General features: G+C 34.5%; 1 protein-coding gene across 1 annotated transcript in view; it reads right to left on the bottom strand.

Moving 5' to 3' along the window:
- Positions 1 to 1,761, bottom strand: part of LOC137404881 (dnaJ homolog subfamily C member 11-like) — a 53,502-nt gene extending 51,741 nt beyond the window's left edge. The window contains exons 1-2 of the mRNA XM_068091108.1: positions 1,606 to 1,761; positions 632 to 761 (exon numbers count right to left, since the gene is read on the bottom strand). Of these exons, the coding sequence (XP_067947209.1) occupies positions 632 to 761; positions 1,606 to 1,761 (286 nt within the window). The remainder of the gene's footprint in view (positions 1 to 631; positions 762 to 1,605) is intronic.
- Positions 1,762 to 22,310: the final 20,549 nt, after the last annotated feature.

Below are 22,310 nucleotides of genomic sequence, written 5' to 3'. Positions count from 1 at the left end.
TCATTGAGTATAATGATAATTAAAATGATTATTATACAATCATTGAACGTTTGCTACAGGTATTATTACAAGAAAAAATCCAAAGAAATGAACTCATAAAAAACAACGAGTGAGGTTCACAGAACCTGAGCATTACTGCTAGCCATAGGCTAAGGGTAAACGGTGACAATACTGAAAAGTTTTACATTGCTGTACCAAAGAGGACTTGAGGGGTAATCCAAGTGATGAATTAAAGCTTTGTTCAATTTTATAATCCAATTTATAACACTAGCTTTTAATATATTTGATACATTCCTGTCATTTCATAGATTTATATTATATATTTTTAATGAATATCCAGCAAACTTATCTAGCAGTTTGCTAGCTAGCTTATCTAGCAGCTTGATAGACCGTGTTACTTGCTTATCAGCAGGCATGGCTTATCAGTAGTAGGGTCGTATGTGTTTAAGGGCAATTTTATGGCATGAAACTAGAGCTGATGGAAACCAAAAAGTGTTTGTTAGGCTTCCAAATAAAAGCAGTTAGAGTTTCCATCCTCCCACATAAAAGATGAGTTCAGTATTGTAGTAAAGACATTAATATCATTAATAATCGAATTTATTTCCAAAATTCTTTGCCCTTAATAACCCACCATCTCTGGCCCGTTTGATGCGTTGGAAGAGGTTTTCGGCTGCCTTCTGCGATGAAGGGGAGACATGCTTGTCTGGGTGAAACTGAAGACTCAGCCTTTTGTAAGCAGCATTGATTTCAGCAGCACTGGCCTATTACAGTAAAAAATGATAATTGAATGAGCGAAGCATCCAATTTCGCTGGAAGTCAACAGCATTACCCATTACGGTATTTCCACTTGTACCGCGAAGGTAGGCAAGAAACAATCCTGACTCCAAAACTATAGAGAGCTGTAGTCATTGAAAACGGAATCTTTCCAGTGCAAAGTTAGTCAAGGTTGAGAATGTCTATATTGTTTTCACTACAGACCTGTCCACATGGTGTTTTAGACAAAATCCTACTGGTTACTGAGAGTAATTTCTAATAATAGAATTGCTGAGTCACCAATGAAATGTAAAATCGATTCCAGAAAATACATTTACCACAGTGATCCAAAATAAACTACAGTATTAATATGAACTATAAAATGCTATATGTAAGCAAAAAGAAAATCCGTCTAATGTAGGCCTAAGTGGCGTTCCAATCTAGTTAAATTGGAAATGTTAGATGTTAAATGTTAATTAGATTGTCCAAGTGTTGGAGGCGTTTGAGTTTAGGACACTTTGGTGAAACGAAAGGTCATAATGTCAAAACTCCATATATGAAGTCATAAGATTCAAACAGTATTTTTTGCAAAATTTAATTTTGGCTTTTGCTATACAGATAGCCAGCCTAGCAGTGCTGGTAAGACTCAAATTCAGAACGCGAACAGTGAAAAAATTGTCACAGGGCCTTTAATTTTCATTAAAATTGCAAACCAGTCGTTGAAAACGTTTTTATTTGTTCTAGTGCTATTTAATTTGGAGAATAAAAAACTATTATAACATGGATTTTACAATAGTTGCAAGTCTGCAAGGTATTGAAAACTAACTAAAGCGATTAATTTTTACTGCATACCTTCCTATCAACCATTAAAATTCCATAATAAGCCCATCGTTGCTCTGAAGCTTCGCTATCAAAGGTATCACCGTCTTCATCATCGGAGTTTACAACTTCATCTTCAAATATTAAACGCTCACCTTCGGGCCGCTCATGTTCTACGGAGGCTGACATATTTGTTTGCACTCGCTAACAGTGCCGTGCCTTGGAAACATTTTGCGCAAAATTGTTTTTGATTTTTTATCAAATACAAAATAAATAAAAAATAAAATTTTCAAATAAAAAGTTTTCTGAAACTAAATAACACAAAACCATCTTGAGACTAGTGTGTGACAACTCCAAATTTCAGCTCCAGACACAGAAGGAGAAAACCCCATAGTTTGCGAGTTGAAGTGATAAGCAACGGCAAGAGGATAGCATTTTACAGGATGAATAAGTGCGTTATATTCCTATAAATTATTCGACCTATTATAACTATGCATTAAAAACCCTTAAAGTTTTGCTAACAGCAAGCAATCTGCCTCTATAAGTTTATAAATTAGAAAGGGTGCACCATCTCCCAGTGTGCTTTATCAACTACATTGTTAAAAGAAATTATTAATGAGAAAATGTTGTGTTGCCAACGATGTGATGAGAACAAACTAAAAGAAAATTAAACGTTTTTTGTGCATATTACCATCTGCTATTTTCACTGCAGAATCATTCCGTCATACAAATAGTTATATTTTTCTTACAGGCAAACAAGCTCGATACTTCAAACTTTATAATATTATTTCTTCTACATTTCACTATTTGCTGTCATACTTATACTGTACTCCACATATGTTTAAAAGTGCATTACAACTTACTTCATACATGCATCTGTAAGACATTATTGTTTACTGAGAGGGAGGTCTATCTCAATACATGTATATGCACTTAGAGATAGATACACATATATAGGCTACACAACAAACATACATGTACATAAACACCTACCTACACATCCATATACGCAAGCATAGATTTATATATGCATGCACACCCACACACGTGTATAAATATATTGATATATATAATAGTAATTATATATATATGTCTCTTAATCCTATTTATTTTAAACCTATAATTGCTTAGCTTGCGTTTATACATTTTACCAACTTTTGGTCGTTTTACCCGAAGAATACACCTACTATGCACAAAACTACTTAGTAGTAAAATGCTTTAACCATTTTGGTAACTTTCGCTCAAACTTGTTTTTAGTCAGCTCTAGTTTTACTATTGAGCACTTTTTCAAACAATGCAATAAGCCTTCATATATAATAGTAAATATAATATGTATTATTTCTAGATATATATTATATATTACATTATATATACAATATAGACCTATATAGTTATAAATATTATATGTATTATATATATAATTGCATGTATATATATTACATATATAGTTTCTTTTCTAGATTACACTAATTTTATCTGTTTTGACCTTCTGATCCAATAGACCAAACGACAAACAACAGGCACTATCAGCTTTATAATGTGGCAATTTATTAGTTATTATTATTACTTATTGTGATTGACTGTTGTAGAGAATTAAATGTTGGCCTAATGTGTAAAATTTGACAAAACAAATAACTTAACTAACCTGATAATTTAACTAAACTAATTATGGTAAAACAAAAACCTCATATTTATCCAAAGTTATTCACTGATGAACCCAGAAAGTTGTCACCAGCTTCTTGTATGTTTGACTTTTACTCTTTAGCATGTGTCAACGTGAGCTCTTCTACTTTTTAGCATGTGTCAACAGGAGCTCTTCTACACTTTAGCATGTGTCAACAGGAGCTCTTCTACTCTTTAGCATGTGTCAACATGAGCTCTTCTACACTTTAGCATGTGTCAACAGGAGCTCTTCTACACTTTAGCATGTGTCAACAGGAGCTTCTCTATTTTTAGCATGTGTCAACAGGAGCTCTTCTATTTTTAGCATGTGTCAACAGGAGCTCTATGCAATAATCTATGCCTCCGTCTATGTATCCAGATTCGACAACAACAGTAGACAAATGTCTCTCGTTGTAGCATCCGTACAGTGATGGGTATCAGGGTAGAAGGTAGTTACTCAGGCTTTTGTATTGGTTGGCTATTTATAAGAAGTAATATATTTTTAAGACAAGAAGTGACATCCTATCAAACCTTGGTATTTCCAGACAATAGCTTGTGGAGAGTTCTAAAATTCACACCCATAGATCTATTTATTAGCCGTCAGGGTAGAATTTGCTTGGCGACACATTATTTGGTTTATTTTCTATTGGTTCTTATTAATCTTTCATAGAATTTGGCATTTTTGTTCTTTAATTTTCATGTTTAGACTGTGAGCATTCCTTTTAACATGCATAAAAACAATGAGATGTAACTCTATTACATGCGAACCAATGAGGAGTAACTCTGCTACATATGAACCAATGAGATGTAACTCTGCTACATATGAACCAATGAGGTGTAACTCTGCTACATGTGAACCAATGAGGAGTAACTCTGCTACATATGAACCAATGAGGAGTAACTCTGCTACATGTGAACCAATGATGAGTAACTCGGCTACATGTGAACCAATGAGGAGTAACTCTGCTACTTGCGAACCAATGAGGTGTAACTCTGCTACTTGAGCATCCAATGAGCAGTAACTCTGCTACATACGAACCAATGAGGAGTAACTCTGCTACATGCAAACTAATGAGGTGTAACTCTGCTACATGCAAAACAATGAGGAGTAACTCTGCTACATGTGAACCAATGAGGTGTAACTCTGCTACATACATAAAAACAATGAGATGTAACTCTGCTACATGCGAACCAATGAAGAGTAACTCTGCTACATAAAAACCAATGAAGAGTAACTCTGCTACATATGAACCAATAAGGTGTAACTCTGCCACATGCGAACCAATAAGGAGTAACTCTGCTACATACGAACCAATGAGGAGTTACTCTGCTACATACGAACCAATGAGGTGTAACTCTGCTACATGCATATAAACAATGAGATGTATCTCTGCTACATGCGAACCAATGAGGAGTAACTCTGCTACATGCGAACCAATGTGGTGTAACTCTGCTACATATGAACCAATGTGGTGTAACTCTGCTACATATGAACCAATGAGATGTAACTCTGCTACATATGAACCAATGAGGAGAAACTCGGCTGCACTTCAACTACTGCTCATAGCAAATTTTTTAAACATTTAGCATTGAACAGAACCACAGGTAATTTTTATGAACTTCACATGTTTTCAGTTAGGATGATGATGCTTATGATTTTTTTATTATGCTGTGCTTAAAACATAAAGCTTAGCTTTTGTTTTATGTATTTGTTGTATTCCCCATTGCGAGTGCATTTCTTTTCCTACGATGCATACAGATCGATCTACAGCAGTATCTACTGTAGTTATAAGCATGGAGCAGTTTTTTAGCATTTCTCACCTAAGTTTTAGTATTATAGCTTTCTATTAACAGGATACAATCACGTATGTGTCAAAGTTGTCTATCCTTTTACTAATCAATGTTTACTTCCTGCATTAATCATTTGATTCTTCGAACTTTTGTCAATTCAACTGGTTTTATATCTCTATTTTTCTTGCAGCATCAATTTTAGAATCTGAGATTATTTTAAGCTTTCTTATTTACTCCTTCCAGCTTTTTTCATTTAGAGGTCACCACCGCAAATGGTATGCCCTGGTGCGGGGTGCATAGCAATTTGTTCATGCGATTTGGTACAGGAGCAATCATGACTAGATGCCCTTCCTAACACCATTAATGGTTCTCATGTGATTTGAACCCATGACCTACTGATCATATGCCAGCGCACTAACCACTGAGCCACGGCTGCTCCCCACGTGATTACATACTAGTGCTGGGCACGAGTAGTAATACTCATTGAACTCACGGGTTTATCTTCTTTCGAGTATCGAGTAATAGAGATTTTGGGTCTTTCGGTTTCAGGTTTTGACTTTCGAGTTCGGGTTTTGGTATACGGATCCGTCGGGTAGTGTGAACAAAAACTCGGTCTATTAACATGGTCATTCTCCTAGCATGGGATTTGCTGTGACCATTTGCTTATGATATTCAACACAAGAGCAATCGTGACTAGATGCCCTTTCATAACACCATTAATGGTTCTCATGTGATTTGAACCCGTGACCTAGTGATCATATGCCAGCGCACTAACCACTGAACCAAAGTTGCTCCCTCTTTCATACTTACTAATAAAGGTAAATATGTAATACTTTGGCAGTTTCATGTACTGTGAGAGATTGTCAGATGAGTTGATAAGCGTAAAATTAAGTATATTCACAATTATTCAACAATGTCTAATGCAGTAAACTGGGGCAGATGTCATCATATTGAGCTACCAAACCTAATACTGCCATCTTGAACCCTGTTTGGTAGTTTCACACCGTTGTTTCAGACAGACTACTATGACTCTTATTGTAACAAAGACTAGGATGAGTATTAAAAACAGTTTATAAACATAGGCAGGTGTTGTAGTTGCCCGCCACTTGCTATTAGCCTGGCACATTGCCAATGGCTAATTTGAGTTAGCTAGTATCCATATTGCTCAACTTACTAATAAGAACTGTGAGAGCAATCTTTGGTGACATTGCGCATAACGCAGAAAGATATGCATATTTTATCCCAGAAAACCACTTGTGCTTTGCAAGACTGCAGTTGCATCTTGCAAAGCTTAGTTGGTTAAGGTAATGCCTGGTGAACGGGATGTTCCAAGATCAAACCTTCTCCAATACGGAATGGTCATTGCTAGATACTAATCGCTATACCTGAACAAACTGATGACAAACTATGAGATTTATATATATAGATATAATATATAATATATATAATAATTATAATATATATTATAATATTATAATATTATAATTATAATTATATATATTATATATATTATAATAATATAATATACTAAGACAATAAAATCTTCAGTTATAAGCACTCTTCAACATCACAGTTAGAGGCTTGTTTCTAAAAACTGTTTTCCAACAGATGACTTAAATAAAATCAGATTTAATTTATTCTGTTTTCTCTAATATGATGGCGTTTGTGATACAAAACAATAATAGCTTGTACCTCATAACTTTGACTCCGCTTGGGCCTTTTTACATGTTAGACTTTTCAAGTCATATACTCTTTTGCCTTCTCTGTTTAGTTTACCTATAGCCTCACTACCTACTTACTGTTTTGTGTGGACATTTTATTTGTTATTGACTAGCAGTTATGTACAGTTGTCAAGAACTTTTTATTTTATTTTCAATTAGACAGGTAGGTGTTTAGGTGGTTGACCCTCAGAATCCTGTTGGAGATTTGAAACCAACTGTTTTTAGTGCTCTGGTGAGAGGCACAGAACATATGCATGTGAAGTTTGGATGAAACTGTCAGAGAAATGTGGAAATGCATAGTGTTTATGCAGACTAACAGACATACGCACACACCCGCACGCACACACACTTGCACTCGCACGCACATTCTAGTAAACACGTGCAATTAGGGATGACGTATTTTTACCATGACTTTGAAGACAACTTTCTTTTGTATTAATAGCTCTAAAGTTTAACAGATAGAGACCTTTTCTAGGTTTTTTACTTGCAGTGCTTTTGAAAATTGTCAATAGTGTGTAATCGTGTTTTGAGGTCTTATGTAGCCTTACGATGTTTAAGGCAATGGTGAGACGCTACTAGAAGTCGAGGTAAGTGATGCTATCACCATGGTATTAAAGCTATCAGATTAACAGTATAGGATTCACGGCATTATTGGCTTCTCGGTGCACTGACATATAAGTTACATGGCAACTCACGAACAAGCTCATTCTACAGTTTTGTATCATGGTATGTACTTTCACGTTATTTAACAGTCACTTTATCTGTTTTCCAACTACAGCTCATGTGAAATTTTACGCTAACTTTAGGAACTCTAGTTGACATGTGTGTAAATTTTTATCTACTAAATGGGGACTTATAGATTAAGAGGATAACTTTGGTTTAATGTTTGTTTCTTCCATCTATGTTTGAAGTTGTCGTTAGCTGATACTTTTTGTAAAACTTTTTAATTTATGCTTTTGATAATTCATGCTTTTAATAAGTTTTGCATGACTTAATTTTTTCTCAAATTTGAATTCAAAGGTTTGATGGTTATTGATAAAACTCTTGCAGCGCACGCATGCACGCACCATAACACACACACCACACAAACGCATCACACAAAAGCACCACACAAACGCACGCACACAAACACACCACACAAACGCACGTACGCATGCACGCAAACACAATGACAAAATGTGATCTATTAATATCAAAAATATTTACTCACCTACTGGCTTATGAAAAAAGCCAAGTACTAACTTACTAAAATATTCTATATGCCAGCTAAACAAAAAGTATTTTATATCACTAATAGGATGAAACACAAAAAGATCAGGTTGATGAAAAAGAAGTAGGAGGGAAAATTTGTAAGTCCCCTTAACTTAAATGGAAATCTAATTATTTCATATTTAGTTTTCTTTTTTATTTGTCCTTCCTCAGTCTGGTGTGTTGTCAGAGATCATCACGCAAATCAAGCACAGAGACCAGTATCTGCACAGTCATTTAGAAATCCAGGTAGTTAGTTGTTTAGCACATTTATTAAAGTGTCGGGCTAGAAAACTAACCGTGAAGAGTTTGAATCCTATATGATTCGTATCTTTTTTTAAGCGCTCACCCTTGCTTCAGATAGACAAGCAGATAAACCCCGCTCTTATCATAAGAAAAATTCTCTCAACTGATCCTTCTGTATGAGTCATAGATTATGTTATGTTTTTGGAATCTGTTAAGAGTTATATATTTTATTTTTTATTTTTAGTCGAGTCGTAAGCAATCAAACCAGCTCTTCATCTGCACTCTCGTGTAGATGAGCAGGGTGGCTAGCAATCCTGCAGGACTAAAATACAAAATCTGACAAAGAGGGAAGAAACTCCTATGTGAGCCAACGACCAGCTAGATAGAAATGTTGTCTCAATAAAAACACCCAACGGAAGGCAATGGCACAACACTGTTGAAATCTGCTAACCAATGTCATAGTTAAGCCTGGTTTCTATATGACAGAGCAAGGCGCGCAACAAGGCACACGACGTCATGCGTGGGCCGGCTGTGATGAGGAAACTTCAACGCACGACGATCGCGCGACGTGTGCACACTGATCGCAAGGAGCCACCAGTATGAATCCTTGCAACGAGTAGGTGCAATTATGTATCCTACAATACACCGCTCGACCTTTTCAACCTATCCCACAATTCAAAGAAAGGCCTGTTTTTTGAAGAAATCGGGCTCCCGTACGAAAGAGTAAGCCTGGTTTTCATATGACAGCGCAAAGACGCAATGGAGGGCTGTTTTCCGAAGAAATCGGTTTCCCATACGAATAAGTAAGGAAATTACCAAACTGTCCAATGCAAGCCTGGCGCCTACGCGCGCTTTGGAAACACTGCATCGCAGCCCAAGCAATGCATTGCGCATGATCACTGGGCCGGGCACGATCATTGCGTTGTCATATGGAAACCAGACTTTATAGGAGGTGGAAAAAACCATGATCACTAGAGACTTCACAGGACGTGGTATTTAAAAAGAAAAAAAAATTTAGAATATAGTTACTATCGTTATAATTGTGGGTTTTCTGGTATCACAACAATTATGAGTTTTCACTAAATTATAGAAATAACCTTTATCTTACCAATTGTGAGTAGCCACAATAGAGTATAAAGCAGAGAGAATAAAGCAGAGAGGGATGGAAAAGAGAGAGAGGAGGGAGTGAGAGAGGAAGTGAGAGTGATAGAGTGATAGAGTGACAGAATGATAGAGTGATAGAGTGATAGAGTGATAGAGTGATAGAGTGAGAGAGAGAGTGATAGAGTGATAGAGTGATAGAGTGAGAGAGAGAGATTGATAGAGTGATAGAGTGATAGAGTAAGAGAGAGAGATTGATAGAGTGATAGAGTGAGAGAAAGTGAGAGAAAGTGAGAGAAAGTGAGAGAGAGGGAGATTGATAGAGTGAGAGAAAGTGAGAGAGGAAGTGAGAGTGAGTAAGTGAAAGAGAGAAAGAGAGAGAAGTAGGGAGAGAGGGATACACTCACAGATTCACCAGAAGTCTATAAGCCAGCATCTATTATGCTTAGTCTCGACAGCATATAAGTTTTATCTTTTAAGTTTTGAGTTTATCTTGAACACTTTGTTATAGAGTTAAGCAAAAAATGTAACTTTTTTACTTATAAAAAAGCTCATAATCTTAGCATTTGCATGTTATGATACATTTATTTGCATATCTATACTTATGTAGAGGATCCGCCACGAACTCTTCACTTAGAGCCAACCACTTTGTTCGAGTATAAAGGTATATGTTTTTATACAGTTAAGATTGTGTACATGCAGTCAACTGCCTAGACTGAAGCTTTCCCATGCGAGGCTGGATCATCGCTGTCGTACCTCTTATACCAACTGGGACCAAGCTAGGCTTGGTTTGTTTTGTGCCAGCCTTGCAGCTGGTTGGTCCCTTTAGTACTGGCTCGGTGGCCGGCTAATTCTACCATCTGGCAGCTGGCTAGTCGTACTCCCTACTGGCTAGGCTTCTCTTTGGCTCGGTATGGTATGAATGGCTCAAGTCCCTCTCGGTTAGGCTAACCTGAGCTGTCCTTCTGTAAGCTGGCCGGTTGGACGCGTGAACAGCTGGGTCCAGTTGTAGTTTGCTCTTTCCATCACACTTACATTTATAATAACATTTTGCAGACACAAAGTAAGACTATCGGCTACAATTATGTCCAAGACTACCAGTGTTACTGCAACAGAGCAAACAGGATGTGGCTTAATAAGGATAGAAGCATCTTATAGAACACAAAGTGTGTGTACATGCTGACCGTGGGTCATACACAGATGTGATAAAATACATGGACTCATAGGTAAGTAAGACCAACTTGATGAGTGAGAAACTCACCATCTGGAAGATTGCATTGTACAAGAGCTAGTTATACAGTCAGCTGCCATAAGAACAACTATGCAGAAGTTGTTAGCTATCATATTGCTTTTCATAGCACCGACCATCTGCTTCGCAGAAATTGTAAGATATGATGGGTATGTATGACATATATTACTACTGAGCAGCTAGTCTGAAATTTTAGAGTATCATTTTTGCTTCTACAAATATTTCCTATAATGAGAGCCATATCAGTCCATTCAAATCTGCAAAAAATGGTTACAATGCTTGGAATTTGAACGCATTACATTTAGTTCAGAATCCCAACATGGTACCACCTGAGCTTATAATTCACCTACCAGATATTTGAAATAGCTATGCATTTACTTATTCTGTACACTTTATTGGCACACAATCAAGGTCAACGAGACTGTCAGGACATTAGTTTAATTTGATCAATAGATTCTATCGACTGAATCTGAATGCATTGTAAGTAGAGATATGCCAATAAGTATAATTTTAAACACTATATGTCAAACAGCTTATTGGATTTTAGTAGTAGCCAAGTGTTGCCCTTTTTTCCTTTTTTTGGCTTTTTCTTTTATTGTTGTTCTGTTTTCAGATCTCCTCAAACATCAAAACAGTTGCAAATTGTAGAAAAATACTGAGACTTTTTTATAAAATTTACTAAAATTATGTGTAAGTTCACTTTCTAACACTAAACCTTAACACAGCTTAGGTTACATCTGGTTATTTATAAAGAGTATAGCAGTGATAAAATTCAGAAATCCAATTCTGGTTGTTTCAGGCACAAGGTAATGCGTGTTCAGGCTTCTGACCAGGAACAACTGAAGTGGCTTGGAATCCTTCATGATAGCACTCTGGTATATTTAGTTAAACCCTTTATTAGTTCGCATCACCGAGATAGGTTTGAGGTTCCTTGAAAGTAAAATGACTTTTTCACCGCCAGAAAGTCGCAGTGACCAGAACTGATGCAATTAAGTTTAGAAAAAGTGTTCAGCATGCCTGATTTTAGATTTAAAATTAATTATGCGTATCTTGTTACGGACTCTGATAAAATAGTTAGTACAAGTACAATAACTGATTCATTTATGTAGTAATGCGTTATTCTTGTTGCGTTTAGATTGATTTCTTTTATGTCACTATTAGTAATACCGGACATTGATTTATTAAATTGATTGTTAGCCATCTATAGATTTATCATTTGATATTATCTACCAGTAGATTTATTATTTAGTACAAGTAAAATAGCTGACTTGTTTATAGAGTATTATGTTATTCTTATTGTGTTTAGATTGGTTTCTTTTGTCACTATTAGATATATTGGATATTGATTTATTAAATTGATCTATAGGTTTATATTTTGTAGCCATCAATAGATTTATTACTTGATATTATCTATCATCAGAACTATTATTTGATTATTAGCTATTTGTAGATTTTTTATATTGGTTATTAGTTATCAATAGATCTAACATATTGATTATTAGCTATAAATAGATTTATTATATTGATTACTAGCTATCAATAAATTAATAAATTGATTATTAGCTATCAATAGATCTATTATATTGACTATCACCTAACAGCAGTTTTTGTTAATACAGTCTAATCTCGATGTGTTATCACCTTAACTTGATGTCGAAGGTTTCTTGAAACAGTTTTGCAAGCAGAATATAAAAACTGGTATAAACTACAAATTAAACACAATAATAATAAAAATAGATAAAATATGTCTATTTAAAATTACATGAAGGGTAAGAAATAATAAATTACGGCACTTACCCAGTCATACCTATGATTCGACAAGCTTACATTTTCTCTGCAGATCTGTAAGTAACTGGGATCAAGCTAGGCTTGGTTTGTTTTGTGCCAGCCTTGCAGCTGGATGGTCCCTTTAGTACTGGCTCGGTGGCTGGCTAATTCTACAATCTGGCAGCTGACTAGGCTTCTCTTTGGCTCGGTATGGTATGAACGGCTCAAGTCCCTCTCGGTTAGGCTGGGCTGAGCTGTCCTTCTGTAAGCTGGCCGGTGGGACGCATGGACAGCTGGGACCAGTTGTAGTTTGCTCTTTCCATCACACTTACATTTATAATAACATTTTGCAGACACAAAGTAAGACTATCGGCTACAATAGTCTGAGACTACCAGTGTTACTGCAACAGAGCAAACAGGATGTGCCTTAATAAGGATAGAATCATCTTATAGAACACGAAGTGTGTGTACATGCTGACCTTGGTCATACACAGATGTGATAAAATACATAAACTCATAGATAAGTAAGACCAACTTGATGAGTGAGAAATTCACCATCTGGAAGATTTCATTGTACAAGAGCTAGTTATACAGTCAGCTGTCTGAAGAGGAACCATGCAGAGGTTGCTAGCTATCATTTTGCTTTTCATAGCACCGACCATCTGCCTTGCAGAAATTGTAAGATATGATGGGTATGTATAAAAGTATGTTATTACTGAGCAGCTTATCTGAAAAATTACCTTTTCATTACCTGCTTCTTGAAAAGCTATCTATTGGTTTTCAAATGATGAAAGTTGCGATTGTCTCTAACAATACTTTAAACTGTGTGAGTTTGAATTTTTCAAATTTCCAACTATTTAAAATTGGTGAAGCTTATACAAACTCTAAATATGAGCTGACGAAATATTTTAGTAAATTTATATAATATATGATATATATATTATTATATTAATAATATAATAATTTATATTTATATAATATATAAATTTATATAATATTTAGTAAAATATATGGGTATTTTTTATATTTTGATATCGTTTTTTATGTTTGAGGAGATCTGACTGCCAGGGTGTTTCAGGATTAAAATCGACGAAACATAGTTGTGGGTGAAATGCTCAAAGAGATACATGGCAAAATGATGTCACTAGTGGCTATCAATGCAATAACTGATATCAACTATTGTATTCAAGTTTCAGCATTGCAAGTCTCTATTCTGTCAGTCTCTTCACAACTGTAGACGCCATAATCGTACTTTTGTGGTCAAGCTTTATCGATCTCAATCTTGAAACATCCTAGCAATTGGATCATCTCAAACAAAAAGCAATTGCAAATGATGAAAAAATGTCGATACTTTTTGATAAAATTTACTAAAATTATGTGTAAGTTCACTTTCTAACACTAAACCTTGACATAGCTTAGAATACATCTGATTATTTATAAAGAGTAACAGTGGTGAAATTCAGACATTCAATTCTGGTTCTTTCAGGCACAAGGTAATCCGTGTTCAGGCTTCTGACCAGGAACAGCTGAAGTGGCTTGGAATCCTTCATGATAGCACTCTGGTATAGTTAGTTAAACATTTATTAGTTTATATCAGAAAGATAAATCCGGTGTTCCTTGAAAGTAAAGTAACTTACTCACCGCTAGAAAGAATTAATAGTCATAGTGCTCAGAACTGTAGCAGTTAATTTCAGAAATGGTTTTCAGAACTCATGATTTTAGATTTAAAATTAATACTTAGTATCTTGTTACAGACTCTGATGAAATAGTTAATGCAAGTACAATAACTGACTCATTTATGAAGTAATGCGTTATTCTTATTGTGTTTAGATGGATTTATTTTATGTCACTATTACTAATACCGGACATTGATTTATTAAATTGATTATTAGCCATAAATAGATTTATCGTTTGATATTATCCATCAGTAGATCTATTATTTAGTACAAGTAAAACAGCTGACTTGTTTATAGAGTATTATGTTAGACTTACTGTGTTTAGATTAGTATATTTTATGTCATGCTGGATATTGATCTATTACATTAACTATTAACAACCAATAAATCTATTGTTTGATTATTAGCTTTAAGTAGGTTTGTTATATTGACTATTGGCAATTAATAAATTTGTTATATTGATTATTGGCAATCAATAGATATATTATATCAATTATTAGCTATAATTAGATATATTGTCAAAATTATTGCTACCAAGAGATCTATTTTAATTATTATTAGCTATAAGTATATCTATTATATAAATTATTACCTATGAATAGATTTTATTAATACAGTCTAATCTCGATGTGCTATCACCTTAACTTGATCATTTGTGAGATCTGGTTCATAATTTGAGCAACGCAACTTTAACGTTATGTCGAAGATTTCTTAAAACAGTTTTGTAAGCAGAATATAAAAACTGGTATAAACTAGAAAGTAAACAAAGCAATAATAAAGATAGATAAAATATGTTTATTTAAAAATATATCAAGGGTAAGCAATAATACATTACGCTACCTACTGTATCATATCTATGCTTTGACAAGCTTGCATTCTGTTTACAGATCTGTAAGGTAAAGTACTAATGAAAACCTATTTTTACCGATTATCACTCTAACTTCTAAGGTTTTAGGTCAGAGTTCAATTTGACAATATTTTTATATGACTTTTTATAATGTATTTTACTGCTATTACTGTTATTAGATGAAATATTTATCATTTTAAGAGGTTCAAATAATGTGACATACATTGTATCCAAGTTTGAGTAATTGTTCCAATGAATAACGGTTTGACTAACAAAATGCATATTTAAAGAGGTTATGTTTTTGTGTCAAAGTGTTGCCATTATGAGCTTTCTGTCAAAGAGCTTTTATTAGTGTCTGTTTAGTTTGTAATATTGAAGTATTTTATCCAATAATTTAATCTTAATGATAACAGCTCGATTTCTGGACTTACCCGAGTCTGGTTCGTCCAACAGACATAAGAGTAGGCCCAGAAGAGTTCGAGCAGTTGGCTGATGACCTGGTAGCTCATGGCTTCAACTACACCATTATTCAAGAAGATGTACAGAAGTAAGATTTTATGCATAGTATTAAAGCTAGCAAAATAATTTAGCTGGTAATTTAATCACTACCAATTTATATATATGTATATATACTTCTAATAAAACCTTTAATTTGACGCCACCACTATTTGACTGCCACTTTGAAAGTCTTTGCTCTTTGCAAACCCATTGTAGAGTGTGATCGGGAGAAAAGTGTCTTCAAAATCGTACCATTAATGGCTCTGTTACATCAATAGCAATTAATTCTTTCATTGTCTCTGTTTGTATCTAAGTTTGTTTTTGAACTTCAAATGCTTTTATTCTTTTCGTTAAAATTAATTAATAAATTAATTTTTTTTAATTTATTGAAATACTTAACAATTGTTTCAGGCTGTTTTAACGCCGTTTTGATAGTTTGATGTGAATGAAAAATGGTTGATGTTTACTATGGCATATGAGCGACTAGTTTCAGGTTGAAAGTTGTTTGTTGCTATGCTGCAAAAAGTTTATCATTCATGCGAAATGCAATACGCAAAATTTTGCTCTGTCAACAAATTGTTTGGATGCTACGGTCGAGTAGATCAAGAGAGTTGAGGTCAAAAAACATTGTAGCAGGTATTGAACAGCTGTGTGCTCTATCAAAAGCAGCACTCAGATTGCAACTGGCCGAGCAAAGGATGCAAATAGTTTTGTTTCAAAAATGTTAATTTTTGTTTTTTGATGTATTACAAGAATGATTCATTTATGTCACTTGTTCTTGAATATATTTATTTGTAGCATTTAATAGATTATTATTATGCAACTTATAAATTTGCATATTTGTAGCATATTATTTGATAGCATTCTTGCGGTTATGTTAACATGGCTTACAATGGATCGACGCTCATAACTCCTCTTCTATCACATATAACAAGCCAGCATTGGCTGCAAACTGTAGCAAACATATCAATGAGTGTAATGAGTTTTTATGCAACCTTGTTAAATAAAGTTATAAAATAAAAATATACTTTCAAATTCATAATGATAAAAAATTTAAAGCACCAACAAATTTCAAAGCAGGGCACAAGGCCACAGGCTATAATATCATCGCAGGTTGATTGTAAGCAATATATATTAACTGGTAGAGATATTTCTCAGCTTCTCAATGCATATTTATTGAGAGATCCTTGGTTAGTTAGCAAGTTTATTGCATACAAAAGTTCAATGGAGCTCAGCCGCAGGAAAGTGTAAAATATAGGCGAAATTCGCTTTGCCCGTAAAAGGGTTAAATTTATCTTCATAAAACTCTGACAAGCTATTTGAAAAACACAACACTAGCCTTTATTTGAACACCACCTCCATTTGCCGGCCACTATTGGGAAAGGGTTGGAAAATAAAGCACAATAGCGCTCAAATAGAGGGTTTACGGTGTATTTATATATGTCAAATGTATATATACTCGCATATATATAAATTGTTTCCTCACCCCGGATACCCCATATGGGTGGTAGATTCTGCTCTAACTCGAGTCTCCTACCAGAGACCTGGGAGTTTGAGCACTCGCCTCAAGATCTTAGCTGTTCCCAATAGCGCACTTTTCTGCAACTCAACTGAGTTGATTGTTGTTGGTATTTGGGCAAGCCACATTTTATGCGCTGGTGTTATTGCGCCCAGTGCCCCAATGACTACTGGGATTACAGTAACTGTTGTTCTTACATTCCAGCATTTTTCAATCTCTTCTCTAAGAGGGAGATATTTCTCTACCTTTTCTTTTTCTTTGCTGGCTATATTGTAGTCATTGGGTACTGCTATATCTATTATAGTAGCCTTCTTGTTTTCCTTGTCTACCACCACTATATCTGGTTGGTTTGCTAGGACATGCTTGTCAGTTCCGATTTAGAAGTCCCAGAGGATCTTAGCGCGGTCATTTTCATTGACCTTACCAGGAGCTTCCCACCAGTGTTGTGGTTTATTAAGGCCATACTCATCACATAGACTTTTCTATACACAATACCTGCGACATGATTATGCCGCTCAGTGTATGTGTTCCCTGCTAGCTGCCTGCATCCACTGATGATGTGTTGGATGGTCTCAGGTGCATCTTTGCACAGTCTGCATCTAGGATCGTCTCTAGTGTGATAGATTTTCGTTTGGAGTTGCCTTGTTGGGAGCACTTGCTTCTGAGCTGCCATGATTAGCGACTCTGTATTGGCCGTTAGGTTTCCTTTGTTAAGCCACATATATGTCTGGTGAAGATCGCCAACCTTAGATATTTTTCGGTGGTAAGCACCATGAAGAAGTTTCGTGTGCCAGTCAATTTCCTCATCATCAGGGCCTAGGTCCGTTGTAAGAGCAGCCGATTGAAATTCAGCTAGCAACTTATATGAAATGGCCATGGAGACTGCATATGCTTTGATGCTTTGCTCCTCTTCTTTCACTGTCTGCTGTACACTTTTGAGTCCCCTACCGCCATCTTTCCTATCAAAATACAATCTAATAGTATCAGATTTTGGGTGGAGTGCTCCATGCATGGTCAGCAGTTTACGAGTTGCTATATCTGTTTCTTTGATGGCTTCCTCAGTCCACTTTATTATGCCTGCTGGATAGCTTATTACTGGCAGTGCGTAGGTATTTATTGCCATGACTTGGTTCTTGGTATTGAGCTGGCTCCGTAAGACCTGCTGAAGGCGTTTCTTGTATTTGGTAATGGCTTTGTGACGTACCTCGCCTTCGTGGTTGATGTTGCTTTATATGTTGCATATATATATATATATATACATATATATATATGTGATATATATGCGATATATATACAGTGTATATATGCGATATATATATACAGTATATATATGCGACATATATATATGCGATATATATACGATATGTAAATATATGCGATATATATATTGTGTATATATGCGATATATATACAGTATATATATGCGATATATATATGTCGCATATATATATCGCGTATATATATATATATGCAACATATATATATATATGTCGCATATATATACTGTATATATATCGCATATATACACAGTATATATATCGCATATTTTTACATATCGTATATATATCGCATATATATATATATGTCGCATATATATACTGTATATATATATCGCATATATACACTGTATATATATCGCATATATATATCATATATATATATATATATATATACTTTATATATAGTATATATATATCGCATATATATATATATGTATATATATTGCATATATGTATATATATGCGCGATATATATATGCGATATATATATATGCGATATATATATATATGCGATATATATGCGATATATATATACATATATGCGAGATATATATATATAAAAGGATTACATATATATATATATATATATATAACCCTTATGCAAACAGAAGGATTACAAACTGGTTTCTTGGTTCTTATATATATTTATATATATATAAATAAGAACCAGGAAACCAGCTTGTAATCCTTACGTTACGCGTCATAATCTCTCACACAATCATGACCTTCAATAATGCTAGTAGTAACCAGTAACAGTAAGCTAGTAGTGTGTTTTCGTAAGCGCTTCAAGTGTGTATATTTTAACCGGTGTAATAAGTATGTGCACATTTATTCATCAGTATGACCAGTTGGACTCGTAGTGTAATGAATAACTCTTTTGTATGCGGAATTGAAGGTTCCGTGGTCAAGTCCAGTGCGAAGCAGACTCTTAGTTCCTAAAACCTTGTCGCTATAACTGGCATTACAAATGATGAATGACAAATGTTGTAATTCATATATATAGATGTGTATATAAATATAATATTTATACGTACATGCATGTACTATTATATATACATATTACATGAATAACAATTTAAAGTTTTCTTTAAACTTATAAGGTTGATAGAGAGCATGGGTCAGCACCCTCATAGTCCAGACAAAAGGCAAGTCAACATCATTCGGGAGAATGTGCTTGGAGGATTCCCAACTTATTCAGCTGTGAGTACCATCAGAGTTTCACGCACTGTGCAAAAACTACTGATAGGTTTTTAAAAAATTGTTATAGCAGCTTGCTTGGAGACATGTCTAATTGCAGAAGTCTTGTAGCTGATACGCTACTGGTGGTAAACTCCACAAATCTAGAGCCACTATTAAAATTTAGTGAGTCATCTAAAAGCATGACTATTATGACTAGCATTAGCATGACTAAAAGAATGATTATTAAGCAAAGGCTTGTCGGCTGAGTTGGTGCTCACTTTCAGTTTTAATAGTGTTATGTCATTGTTTGCAGTACGTCTTTCAACCTCCAATATGATTACAGAGTAAGGCATATAAATAACATTCTAGAATGGCTTGTTACTTGTTGCTCTTCCATGTGTGCAAGCTATGGCAAATCCATTGCTTAATTGCTTAAAGTCTATTATATTCAACTAAATATAACATACTTTTGCTATTATTTTACGAGTAACACCAAATATATAAAAAGGTAGTATTTACGTTTGTAAGTTTTAAGCACAGTTCGTATTAAGGGTAGGGTAACTCCTCACATGATAAAAAATTCTGACAAATTTGGAGAAAGTACAATGTTCATAATTTTTTGCGTTATTTAATATATCACCATCATTGACAGCAACAAAAATTGTTTAATAATTTCATTTTCTACCTGCTGACATCATAGTTGGTTCACATACAATATCTTATAAAGGTTTTACAACTAGAAAGATTTAATCAAAGCTCTCATGCTTTGGAAATAGGAAGGAGGCCACATTATAGCAACTAAAAATTTTATATCATAATTGCTTAAATACAGAGATCAGTATGGAAAGTTAACAAGAATAAACTGGATAAATTATGAGCTGAATGTTGTGAGCTTCTACCTAGACTGTTTTCAAATACTTTACTCGTATACAATACTCCAAACTTGAACGCAATAGTCGATGTCATAACTAAAAGGACAAACAGAAAGCACGACCATTGATGTATTTTTTGAGGATGTCTGGGCATATCTTTTTTTAGTGTTTTACCTGTGATTACCTTTGTCGATTTTAATCTTGAAACATTCTGGCAGCCAAATCACCTGAAACAACAAACAAGATCTGAAATGACAAAAGCAGCTATTTGCTCTATAAAAACTACTAGAATTTGATGTAATCCCATCTTTAAACAAAATGATGTAGTTTGTCAGCTGACCCTGGGAAGGTTGACTGGACCACCCGTCTCTCCTACCATAACTTATAACGCCGTCCTTATCTGTCAACGGTGGATGTTGTTTGTCGTTTTGACTACTGGAAGCTGTTGTTTATGTGCTGTAGATATACAACTGGGCTCAAGAAAAGAGGTCTCAGAATGAAGACATAATGAGCCTACACACTCTTGGAAAAACCTATCAGGGCCAAGATCAGTATCTAGTCAAGGTAGGGGCGTAGAGTACAATGTCCGCTTGATTTCAATCTTACTTTTAAGGTACTCAACTTCTTGTTTTCTGTAGCCAAGCAGATGTATATAGAATTTGCATCCTTTTTCAGCTGGATGTGTTAAATTTTCTTTGCACAAAATAATTAAAAAAACAATCTTATTGGTTATCACAACAAGTATATTTATGGTCTAGTAATATCATTCATTATTTAAAACAGAACTCAATGTAGCCTACGTGAAATGCAGTATGCTCACCAAAATATTTTTGTTCATTGTTGTTATTGGCTGTTGAACATCCGCCAGCACCTTTTCCACAATAAAGGAATTTTTATTCTCTGATTGGCACAATTAGTTTGAGGCCTCAAAAATTGGCCTATTAGTTCATATGATTAAAGTTTCAGTTTAATAAGCTGAACGCCATGAATTGGAGTCTCCCATTGCTCAACATTATAGTTATCTCATTAAGTTCGTACAAAATTTTTGTGACATGCATGAAAGTTCACTTAAAACTGCTGCTATTGTATCACAGAAAGAAACTGCTTTGACATCCTTACTGCACTTTATCATTTCTGATCATTTAACATTGATTCAAAAGTCACCTTTTATTATGACGAATCTGTCGGTCCTCTTGGATGAATCTCGAATGAAACTGATTTCAGATAAAAGGAATTAGTAAAATTTGTAATCTATCCAATGAGGACCACTCATTTCAACAAATCAATTATACATAAATTATTTCCCACTCATCAAATACAAAGGCTTTTTAATGAAGGGAGTGACAACTATCATTTAAAATGACTAATAATAGTTAATAAAAACAATATTTACAATAATTCTCTCTGATCTAATTATAATTTAAAATAAGCTAAAAACTACTTGTAAAGGCAGCTTGTAATCTTTACTGTCATGTCTGTCTGTCTGTCCATTTGTCTGTTTGTCTAAAGTGAAGCTGTCTGTCCAATTATTGTGCAGATAGTTACTCTCTGTGCTTTATCAACACACATGATGATCTCTCACAGCATAGTCGACTGACAGGGTATTAATTGTATTAGAGATGAACTCATACATAATTTAAGTAAACTTTATCCAAAAGTATCCAAGTTTTTCGATTATTTTGGATTTGTAGAGCTTTGATGGAAATTCTTAACTTTATTAACGCATAGGATCATTTGTGAGGTGATTTGAGTGGTTATTATGCAGGTTACAACCTTTATTAAGTACCGTGAAACCTGAAATAACATTTCAGTGCAACTTTATACCAACTTGTTAAGCGCAATAAATATGAATGCAATAAAATATGAAAAGTTACAGTATGATAGCAAGTAAAAGTATTGAACATTAACTGAAATGTGGCAAGAAACAATATAACATGGTATAATAAAATAAAATAGCATATGTAACTAACCTGTAATCTCTAGTAAATAATCCAATGACAATTGACAACTTAATAATTAAGAGTAGTAATTCAAATCTAGCTGCCGTCTACAGATGTTAGAGAAACGTCACGCTATGAGTTA

The sequence above is a fragment of the Watersipora subatra genome, chromosome 9, assembly GCF_963576615.1.
Source record: "Watersipora subatra chromosome 9, tzWatSuba1.1, whole genome shotgun sequence".
In the NCBI taxonomy this organism is placed as follows: Eukaryota; Metazoa; Bryozoa; class Gymnolaemata; order Cheilostomatida; family Watersiporidae; genus Watersipora; species Watersipora subatra.
The sequence above is the reverse complement of the archived record's forward strand: the minus strand, read 5'-3'. Positions and strand labels throughout refer to the sequence as shown.